At 42.4% G+C, this 10,985-nt stretch overlaps 1 protein-coding gene across 3 annotated transcripts in view; it reads right to left on the bottom strand.

Annotated features, from left to right (window-relative positions):
• Positions 1-8,751, bottom strand: part of LOC123960119 (metal transporter CNNM4-like) — a 52,516-nt gene extending 43,765 nt beyond the window's left edge. For 2 of the 3 annotated variants that reach the window (XR_006822446.1, XM_046034668.1), the window contains exon 1: positions 7,313-8,751. Coding sequence is in view for 2 of the 3 variants with exons in the window: in XM_046034668.1 (XP_045890624.1) it covers positions 7,313-8,726 (1,414 nt within the window). In the remaining variant the exon portion in view is untranslated. The remainder of the gene's footprint in view (positions 1-7,312) is intronic. The other variant, XM_046034669.1, reaches the window with a different exon arrangement.
• Between the last annotated feature and the right edge of the window lie 2,234 nt (positions 8,752-10,985).

Raw genomic sequence — 10,985 nt, 5'->3', positions numbered from 1 at the left:
GAAAGCGCTACGTTTGTGTTTGTGTCTTCCGTGTGTACGCACAGCTCCCGCGCACACGCGCGTAGGTGAACAGGGACAAGTGATGCTAGCCAGATTACCCCAAGATGTCAGCTCACGCTAAGAAAAGAAAAGTTGATAAGGAATGCCGCGTTTTCAACAAGACATGGACTGCCAAGTATTTCTTTACAGAAATTAAAGGTAATGCTGTGTGCTTAATTTGTGGTACACAGGTCGCTGTGTTGAAAGATTATAATTTGAATCGTCACTACACCACCAAGCATGAGGAGAAATACAGAAATTTGACTGACGAAGAGCGCGCAAAGGAGTCTGATGCGTTGCTAGCAAAACTGCAAACCCAACAAGGCCTTTTTACCAAACTTCACACCCCCAGAGATGCAGCCGTCAGGACAAGTTATGTAATTTCTCACAAAATCGCCAGAAAAAGTAAGGCGTTTTCTGACGGCGAGTTCATTAAGGAGTGCTTATTGGACTCTGTTGCACTGATATGTCCGGAGAAAAAGGCCAAAAGGCCGCGTTTGAGAACGTGTCACTCTCCCGACGCACCGTAACGAGGCGGGTTGAGGACATCGCTGGGAACTTGGACTTTGACTGTTTTTCTCTGGCTTTGGATGAGAGCTGCGATGTACGTGACACCGCCCAGCTCCTCATCTTCTTACGTGGGATAACTGCAGACTTTAAAGTCACGGAGGAGCTGGCGGCCATGCAGTCAATAAAAGGCACAACCACTGGTAATGACTTGTTCACAGAGGTAAATGCATGTTTGGACATGTTAGGACTGAAATGGGACAAGCTGGTAGGTGTGACAACAGACGGTTGTCCAAATCTGACAGGGAAAAATGTTGGACTTTTAAAGAGAATGCAGGATAAAGTGACAGAAATTAACCCTGTGCAGAAGTTGACATTTTTGCATTGTATTACACATCAGGAAGTGTTGTGTAAGACAGTGTTAAAAATGAACCATGTTGTTGATGCTGTAACTAAAACAGTTAACTTTATCAGAGGGAGAGCATTAAATCACAGGCAATTTGTTGCACTTTTGGAGGAAAATGAGCTTGAACATGGTGACATAAGCTATCACTGCACCGTCAGGTGGCTCAGCCTAGGCAAAGTGCTGAAAAGTGTCTGGGATCTGAGAGACCAGATTCAGGATTTCTGTGTGAAGAAAGGACATGACGTCCCAGAGCTTTCAGATGAAGACTGGGTGGCAGACCTCGGATTTGCTGTGGATGTGACTGCACTCATGAACGAACTAAATGTCAAACTGCAGTGCAAGGGCCTTTTTGTGCATGAGATGTACAGTGCAGTGAAGGCTTTCATGAGAAAGTTGCAGCTTCTCTCAAGCCAAGTGAAGGACAACATTCTGACACACCTGCCAACACTAAAGGAAGCCACAAGATCAGCCGATCACCTCCACAAGTACTCAACCATGTTAGAAGCACTGCATGGAGAGTTTTCAAGGCGATTTCAAGATTTCAAAACTCTTGAGAGTGAAATGCACATGGTGTCTTCTCCCTTCAACTGCAATGTGGATAATGCACCAAGTGATGTCCAGATGGAACTCATTGACCTGCAGCCTGACACGCTTCTGGCAGAGCACTTCAGGTCAGTCTCACTGCTGGACTTTTACTCCTCCCTCAAAGAGGAGAACTTTCCACACCTGAGGAGGCATGGTCAGAGGATTCTTGTCCTGTTTGGATCTACCTATGTATGTGAACAGACATTCTCAGTGATGAAGTTCAACAAATCCAAACACAGATCCTCTATCACTGATGACCACCTCTCAGCTGTCCTTCGCATAGCCACCTCAGATATTCAGCCAGATTTCAATGCACTTGTTCAAGCCCAGAACAGACTGGATTATTCTCACTGAAGAGGTAAAATGAGGTGGAAAACATTACAAGTTTTTGTTTGTTGTATTGCTGTATTCCTATAAACTTGTTCAGCGGTTTGTTGTTTTTCATTGTTTGTGGAGATGAATAAATTAAGTTCAAGTTATTGTTGGTGTGGCCCTCTGACACAATTCAGGTTTCTCATGTGGCCCCTTGTAAAAATTAATTGCCCACCTCTGCTCTACACCAACAACTGCACCTCAGGAAACCCATCTGTCAAACTCCTGAAGTTCGCTAACGACACAACGGTCATGGGAACGGCCACCAAAAAGGACAGGAGCAGACTAAAACGGACAGTCAGGACAGCAGAAAAGATCATCGGTGCCAACCTGCCCTCCATTCAGGACTGATACATTTCCAGAGTCAGAAAACGGGCAGGAAACATCACTGCAGATCCATCTCACCCCGGACACAACCTGTTCCAGCTCCTCCCCTCTGTTAGGCGCTACAGAGCACTGTACACCAAAACCAACAGACTGAGGAACAGTTTCTTCCCTCAAACCATCACTCTGATGAACAGCTGACTCTGATGAACAGTGTCAGGAACCATTCCTGTGCAATAACCCAGAAACTCTGCCTCCAACCAGCCACCTGTTTACTGACTAGCACCTATAATTAATTCATCATTCACAGATTATTTCAGAGCTGTTCATATTGTCACATTGCATATTGTATACCCCATATACCAAATCCACCTAACTCATGTACAGAACACCTGCACATAATATTTATTTATTCCAGCATCCTTTGCACTATGCTCCATCACACTGATTCTGAACAACAGCTGGTCCAGTATTGTTGGATGGAAAGAGCTGTTGTAAACATTGTTATCTTATAGCTATTCACTGGCTTTGAGTTCTAGTAGGGCTGCAACTAACGATTATTTTCATTATCGATAAATCTGTAGATTATTTCCTTGATTAAAAGAATAATCGTTTGCTCCATAAAATGTCATGAAAAAGTAAACAATGCCTGTCTCAAAGCCCCAGCTGAAATATTCCAGTCTTGTTTTGTCCAACTAGAAGTCCAAATGCTGAAGACATGAGGTTTAATATCGTACAAGACCAAGAAAATCTTAACATACTAAAAAAATATTAACATTTGAGAAGCATGTACATGTAAATTTTTGCACAGAAGTGGCCGATTCATTGTCAATCAACTAGTCGATTAAATCAACTAATTGTTTCAGCTCCATGTTCAACAAGTTTTTTTATAAAATGCTTACATGGAGGAATAAAATATATAACTATTTTTTTTTACATTACAATAGCACTATGCTATGTTTTAGATGTTTTATTTCTTGATACTATACTGGTGTTATTTAAGGGAGGCAGAGTGCCCTGCTGTGTTATTACTTCCTGCAATGACAGTCAGCACATCATTAAAAATTCATCTCATCTAATAAGGTCACTTCATAGTCCTTATGAAAGGTCATGTCATGTTGACTGAAAATGCTGTTGAGAACACACACACACACAGAGTCAAGTAAAAATGTCAGAATATAAAGGATTGATTCCATTCAGAACTAAACTTCTAAACCGTTCAAATCTTGGCTTGACCGAGTAGATTTGATATTTAGAGCACAAGCAAAAGAAACCTTGGGTACACACACTGACGCTGTTGGATGCCATCACCGTGGTAACTGATGCCAAACGGCAAGTCAGAGGAACTTGAGCTGTAAGCGGGGAGTCAGGTCAGAGAAGAGGCAGGGGGCCGGTGTTTTGCAACTTCTTTGAAATGAAGTACTATCTGCTGCGTTTTTGTATTGCATGCAAGACTATCTGTCATACGGTTTAATGAGTAAAAAAAAAAAAGTTATTTAAAATACAAAGTGCAGTCTCTCCTCTCTGCAAATGAAGTGCCTCAAATGTAGAAATATGCCTTTCCATTGTTTCTCGGAACTAAGTCACATTTTATACAGTTGGATCAAAGAAAGTACCCAGTTGGTCTCAGACTAAAGCTACAAAGAAATCACACTTAATCCTGAAAGATACATGCTGCTGTGGAAATAAATGACAGGTTTACCTGCAGATTCGAACATTTTACTTTTAAAGGTGTCCAATCTCTTTGTAGTGGAAGCAGCTTCATGTGAACCACGTGGTCCTGGCATTATTTCTGACTATACTCTATATGGCTAAATTATAAATAGTCTGTTTGGCTATCAGACACGCTGGGTTTACAAAAACAAGTTACAAAAAAACATTGACTACATTGAAATGGACTGCGCTGATCCCACTGAAATGATATGCTGTTTAAATAGGAACATTTTTGAGCTCCTCTTATTTCTTGTTTAACTGTCACCTGCAACAGAGAAGGACCTGTTCGATGGAAGCCGACCCCCCCCATCATCAGGCTTTTCCCGCAGTACTGAATTTTTCTGTCAGGTTTACCTATGTGGCTCTCTTCATGCAGATTTTGCAAAATATTAGGTCTCAAGCTGCTGAATACTAGATTCATTAGACAGCAGGGCTGGAAGGCAGACCGTATCACACAGTTACAATTATTTAATTACTCATATTTCCCATTAAGGTGTTGATGTGTTTACAATAGCTTTCAATAATGCAACTAAAATCGGAGTAACTAAATTCAACCAAGCTTACTTTGAATATGACCTTTTTCAAATTATAGCAATCACAGAATGGGCTAACAAAGCAAAATCCTTTTACATGTTAATCGGAATAATGTAGTTAGTTTACAAGATCCACTTAGATAATTTAAACCTGCGGTGTGGAACTTTTGTCTCCCCTTTTGGCAGTGAGAGTAACTACACAAACACTGTTCATGTTGAGCGTGCCACAGGCTTTTGTTCAGAAACTGTTAAAAAATACAAAACATTTCCACAGTTCCAAGATAATCTTCCATTGTTTTTAGGTAAAGTAAATGCAATAGCTACATAGCCTACTGCAAATATGTTACAAATACCATAATAATGGCAGGACTGCATTCAATACAGCATATTAACACAGACCATACAATCATAATAATCTAAAAATACAATTTCCAATATTCTCTCCAATGGACCTTTCATTTTAGTTTTTTTTCCTTCTTTTTTTTTTTTTTTTTTTTAAACACAGCAATGGTGGATCGTGGAGCTCTGTACATGGCTCTGGGTAGACCCTGGCAAACCAATCGTTGCTGGTTGATGTAAAACGCATCATTAGTGTCGCCACAGACACCAGATTTAAAGCCTCCTGTACTACTGAGAGATTTATCTGGCGGTGACAGGCTAATCAGCTCTGAGTGGCTTAAATGTAAAGGACATTCATTTATATGTAAAAGTCCAGCTTTGACTTCAGGAAAAATGGCAAATCAAACATTTCTCGTGAAAATGTTGTCCATTAATACTTTGATGTCTTTGAGAGTCACTGAGGGCTCAACACAAACTCTACTGAGTGTCTTCTCATAACTACTTACAGTAAATCTTTCTGCCGAGCTTTGCGCCAATGTAGACTGTTATCAGCTCTGCATGTAGCTGAGTGTGTGTGTGTGTGTGGGGGGGGGGGGGCACTGCAGTTTGTTGCCAAACCAGCCAAGCTTATACTAAAATGAGCCGCAGAGCCATTTCTTGGCCAGATGTCATACGGCGCCGTGCACCACCACTCCAGCAACTCAAAATTCAATCAACAGCGACTGTGTGCAAAGTAACGATGAAAGATGTGAACTAAGATACTGTTATTCTGTTGAGATGCATTTAGTGGGACAAAAATCATGCCGGCATAAACACAGAGCTGAGACTGCCAACAAAGTCCAGTGAAATTTTACCTTTTTTACTACGTCTGACACTGATACTACTACAGAGACAGAGGGGAAGTTGCTCATTCCTCACTGTGCTGAGATATAGACCCCGTAAGGGTGTTTGGGTCTACTGTCTGTGACCTTGAGAGGAGATACAAAAATATATCCCTGCGGGGGATGGCGTCAGTGTGCGTACGTCCTCCTGAGAGAGGGAGTGTTTGTGTTTGTGCATCCGCGCGTGTGTGTGTGTGTGTGTGTTGAAAGAGGAAAAGCGACAGAGCAAAAGACAGAAGTAAAACGTGTGTGAAGTGTTTTTGACATCACAAACCTGACTGACTTTACATTACTGACAAAGCCTCAACACTGAGTCATGTTTGCCAGAATAACTGATTTAGATTAACATTTTATTTTCTTGAAGTGCTGCTTATACTTCAGACTGCAAGAAATAAACCTAATTTCTCTTTGATAATCCTTTCAAGGATGTCTACAGGCTGAATGTAGTAAATGATAAAGATGGCAACATCCTGCACACTGAGAAAATACTACCAGCCTAACAACAGCTTGAAATTTAAAAGTAATATTATAATAATAATAATAATAATAATAATAATAATAGTAGCACCTTTAAAAAAACAGTTTACAAAGTGCTTTGACAGACAAACCAAAAGCTGGGTACTCACAGTGTGGTATCACAACAGACGCCAGACGAAGCAAGGCAAGAGTAAGGTAAAGTTCAAGTTAAAACAAGATCAACAAGATGATAAGACACAATGAAAACGTGATAAGAAAAAAAACACTTGAAACAGATAAAAGGAATAAAAATATGACATCACGTAAAAAGATGGTAAAAGCACAGGCACCTTCAGATTTGGCACAACGTTTCTGCTATGTAGCTTTGGGCCGAATCCAGACAAGCTTTAAACGTGATAAAATCAATTCTAAATGTCTTTGTTATCAAATACTCAAAACAAGAGGGAGTCTGGCAGACAGAGACTCCTATTAAATAGTAACCACAGGCGCATCATGTCAGCTTCATTACAAGACACTGAACTTCACCCTGACACTCTGGATAACAAGAGCATCAGCTAAATAAAAAGCATTTGTTGGTAGAATACACACAATATCCCATCACGTATCTAGAAGCAAACAAAAAGTGTTTCTATGCCGTGTTGCAATAAACATTAATTCATACTTCGCTGATCCCCAAGACAGAAACGTACTGTATTGCATGGCTTTCTCCACATAGAGGTCAAAGGTCAACCTCCTTGTTTAAAAACAGCCTAGCTGCTCACTAAACTGGTCTGAATGTCTGAATTGCCTGAATCCATCACATTCCCTACAGCATGAGGTAATCTGAAGGACAGAAATGGTTTAAGGGATCAGGTGTAAATGATCATGAGGACATCTGCCAAACAGGGAAACCACACTAGGAAAGAGAAGCCTCAAAACCTCTTAAGGTTTCATAAAAAAAATAATAATAATATGAGCTTCATCCAAATGAACTACAGGGTGACTGTGTGGTGTCTGTATTATCCAAGCTTCACATGCACATCTTGAAGGAAAAATAGTAACACGTGACACACCCACTAACATGACTTTGATTTATCATCACCCTCATCGAGGTGTCTCTAACTTGCATGACAACCCCTTGAAAAAAATCCACAAACCTTTCTTGAACTCCTCCAGCATGGAGTCCAGCTTGGTGTCGTGGAAGACAAAGTGGACCGGGTGGTTGTAGAACTTGGTGATGGTCTTGAGGGTGGTGCAGTCGTCCGGGTCAACGAAGGCCAGGTCCTTGACGAACAGGATGTCCACGATGTTGGAGCGCTCGTCCTCATACACAGGTATCCTCGTGTACCCGCTCTCCATGATCTCGGACATGGTGTTGAAGTCCAACACGGCGTCGCTGTGGATCATGAAGCAGTTGCCGATCGGCGTCATGACGTCCTCCACGGTTTTGGTCCTGAGCTCCAGCGCGCCTTGGATCATGTTGAGCTCCTCTTTCACCAGGTCATTGTATGGCTCGGTGACTTTCAGCATCTCCACCAGCTTCTCCCGGTTGTACACGGTGCCGATCTCCTGGCCCAGTACGCAGTCGAGGAGCTTGCTGATGGGCCACGACAGAGGGAAAGTTAACAGCATGAACAACTTGGTGACTAGGATGGTGTTCGCCCCGACTGCCAGGCCGTGCCGGGAGCACAGCGCCTGCGGGACGATTTCGCCGAAAATAACGATGCCGACCGTGGACGCGATCACAGCGCCGACACCGGAGTTAGTGAGGTCGTCCAGGAGGATGGTGAGGGTGGTGTTGACCAGGACGTTTCCGAGGAGCAGCGAACACAGCAGGTAGTTGCCCTTCCTGCGGATGGGCTCGATCTTCCGCGCGTACTTCTTCTCCTTCTCGGTGCCGCAGCTCTGCACGATGCGGAGCTCCATCGGGTCCAGCGCCATCAGCCCCAGGTTGAGCCCGCTGAACATACCGGACAGCACCAACAGGAAGGAGATGAGGATCACCTGCAGCCAGATGGGGAGCAGGGACTTCTTCTCCTCCACCACCCGCAGTCTGCCGTCTCTATCGTCCAGCAGGTACCACGTCTCGTCCCTGTCATGGGTGTCGCGGACGCACAAGCCGAACACCTTCACCGCCTCGTTCTTGCGGAGCTGCTTGATATTGAGGCTCACCACCCCAGAGGTGTTTTGGTTGCTCACCTCCATGGACCCCTTCACTACTATATCCTTCGTGAGTTCAGAACAAGTCCTGTTGAAGGGGACCATGACTGCACCGAAAGCATCATCCTCTTTGTCACTGGAGTAAAGTTCCGTGAAGCCGATGAGCCCCGAACTGTTGGTGAACAAGTGGAGCCCGTAGAACCTGAAGAGGGTGTTGCTGCCCTCGGTTACCTGAATAACCCCCCTCTCGGTGGTTTCCGCCGGCGTGTCGCTCGTCTCCAGCCTCATGCCGAGTATCCGAGTGGCGCCTCTTGACTCCCAAGCCGCCGCCTCAGCCTGCCTACCCGCAAAAACACAAGAAAAGACGAGTAAAGTAAGCGTGGACCCCCGTCCACTCGAGTCTATCGCCATGTTTGTTTCGCTCTATGCGAACGGGGGAACTGACGTCACCTTCTAGTTTCTACAACCCCACCCCCTCATTTGCACAAGCACATACCTCGAAAATGCAGCCAATCAGCGGAGGAGACGTCACTCGATCAACTTGACCGAGCCCCCTCAGTTAAGGTCGAATGATATTTTTGCTTTTAAGGTCGGCCAGATAGTTGTTGTTTTTTTTATTTCACTCGTGTTTTTTTATCCTGTATTATTTTGGAGCTTTGAAAACACAGCAATAGAGAGGATTCAATTATTTTAATTTTGCATATTTTATTTATAAGAGTTGAACGATTTGAGGGGTTGAATTAACAAGCACTCAGATCTTCATTTCATCTTCATCATCTTGAGATTGCAATTGCTTTTATTTAAATGAATCCCCAGGTTCTGCATGGGGTTTCAACAAGATGCATTTTACCAAGCATAGTTACAAACTTATTTTTTACATGAAAAGAAATCAAATAGAATGAAGCAGGTGGTTGTTGCCTTTTGATGTCCTCCAAGTTACAAATAAACTTGTTAGATTGGACAAAATAACAATTAAATTAACATTTAGTAACAATACATTTGTTGTTTAACTAATTGACATAACTCTGTTCAAATAAATTTAATCAAAATAAAATGAAATGCCTAATTCTGCCTTTTCATCATGGTTCTTCTTCTGATATATTAGATTAGGACACATCTGAGTACTACCTGAGTTAGGCCAACACGTAATAAAGTAGATGATATGTGACAAAGACAACACAACATTAATGATAACAATAAATGAACTCAACGTCTTGTAAGCATTAATTGTACAAGTTTACTTACTCAAATTAACTCAGCTATTGTATTGTTCTGTAAATTAAGGTAAATGAAGGATGCTTTAGGTGTAGGCTACAGAGCAAACAAAAAAACACATTTGTGATCTTGCCTCACAATGCTAACAATGGTGAAAATGTATGGGACTATATGTGTGCATATATATATATATATATACATATATATGAAACTAATAATGTGTGTAATAGGGAGAAAGCATAAATATACAGAAAGGCAGGCAGCAAGGGAACAAACAGTCTCCTGATATCAGTCATTGTGTCAACTCTTCTCTGTGATCTGTATCTGGTAGAGAAGGTTATTACACCATTTCCAATTTGGCAAAGACTGAACATTGGACGCTAGAAGACCAACTCCAGGGTGGTTTCCCTTCAACTTGTCAAACCTTTACTGAACCCAGTCTACTCTATTCTGAAGCTGAATCTGACCTTTGGACAAGAGCATGTTTGTGCTAAAAGTAAATATACTTGCATGAAAAGCACAGAACCCCTGTATTGTTTTGATAAAAATATAGATATAAACTTCAAAGTTAAAAAGACTGAACGATGAAGAGCTAGAAAAGAATCACACTGCAGTGATTTTATTCTGAATGTCCTGCTTTCCTATTGAAGAAAACAGGACATAAATGCCTTTACTGAGGGCAGATCTCCATCTTGTGGTCAAATCACACAGTGCAGCCTGATGGGCTTAAGTGAAAACTGTGAAACAGATGGTCTCCAAATATACTCACCTAAAGGATTATTAGGAATACTGTGTTTGACCCCTTTCGCCTTCAGAACTGCCTTAATTCTACGTGGCATTGATTCAACAAGGTGCTGAAAGCATTCTTTAGAAATGTTGGCCCATATTGATAGGATAGCATGAACTCATGAACTCATTGTCATGTTCAAGAAACCAATTTGAAATGATTGGAGCTTTGTGACATGGTGCATTATCCTGCTGGAAGTAGCCATCAGAGGATGGGTACATGGTGGCCACAAAGGGATGGATATGGTCAGAAACAATGCTCAGGTAGGCCGTGGCATTTAAACGATGCCCAATTGGCACTAAGGGGCCTAAAGTGTGCCAAGAAAACATCCCCCACACCATTACACCACCACCACCAGCCTGCACAGTGGTAACAAGGCATGATGGATCCATGTTCTCATTCTGTTTACGCCAAATTCTGACTCTACCATCTGAATGTCAACAGAAACCGAGACTCATCAGACCAGGCAACATTTTTCCAGTCTTCAACGGTCCAATTTTGGTGAGCTCTTGCAAATTGTAGCCTCTTTTTCCTATTTGTAGTGGAGATGAGTGGTACCCGGTGGGGTCTTCTGCTGTTGTAGCCCATCCGCCTCAAGGTTGTGCGTGTTGTGGCTTCACAAATGCTTTGCTGCATACCTCGGTTGTAACGAGTGGTTATTTCAGTCA

This window comes from Micropterus dolomieu, linkage group LG21 (assembly GCF_021292245.1).
Source record: "Micropterus dolomieu isolate WLL.071019.BEF.003 ecotype Adirondacks linkage group LG21, ASM2129224v1, whole genome shotgun sequence".
In the NCBI taxonomy this organism is placed as follows: domain Eukaryota; kingdom Metazoa; phylum Chordata; class Actinopteri; order Centrarchiformes; family Centrarchidae; genus Micropterus; species Micropterus dolomieu.
Note: the sequence above shows the minus strand (reverse complement) of the source record. Positions and strands in the feature narration are given on the sequence as shown.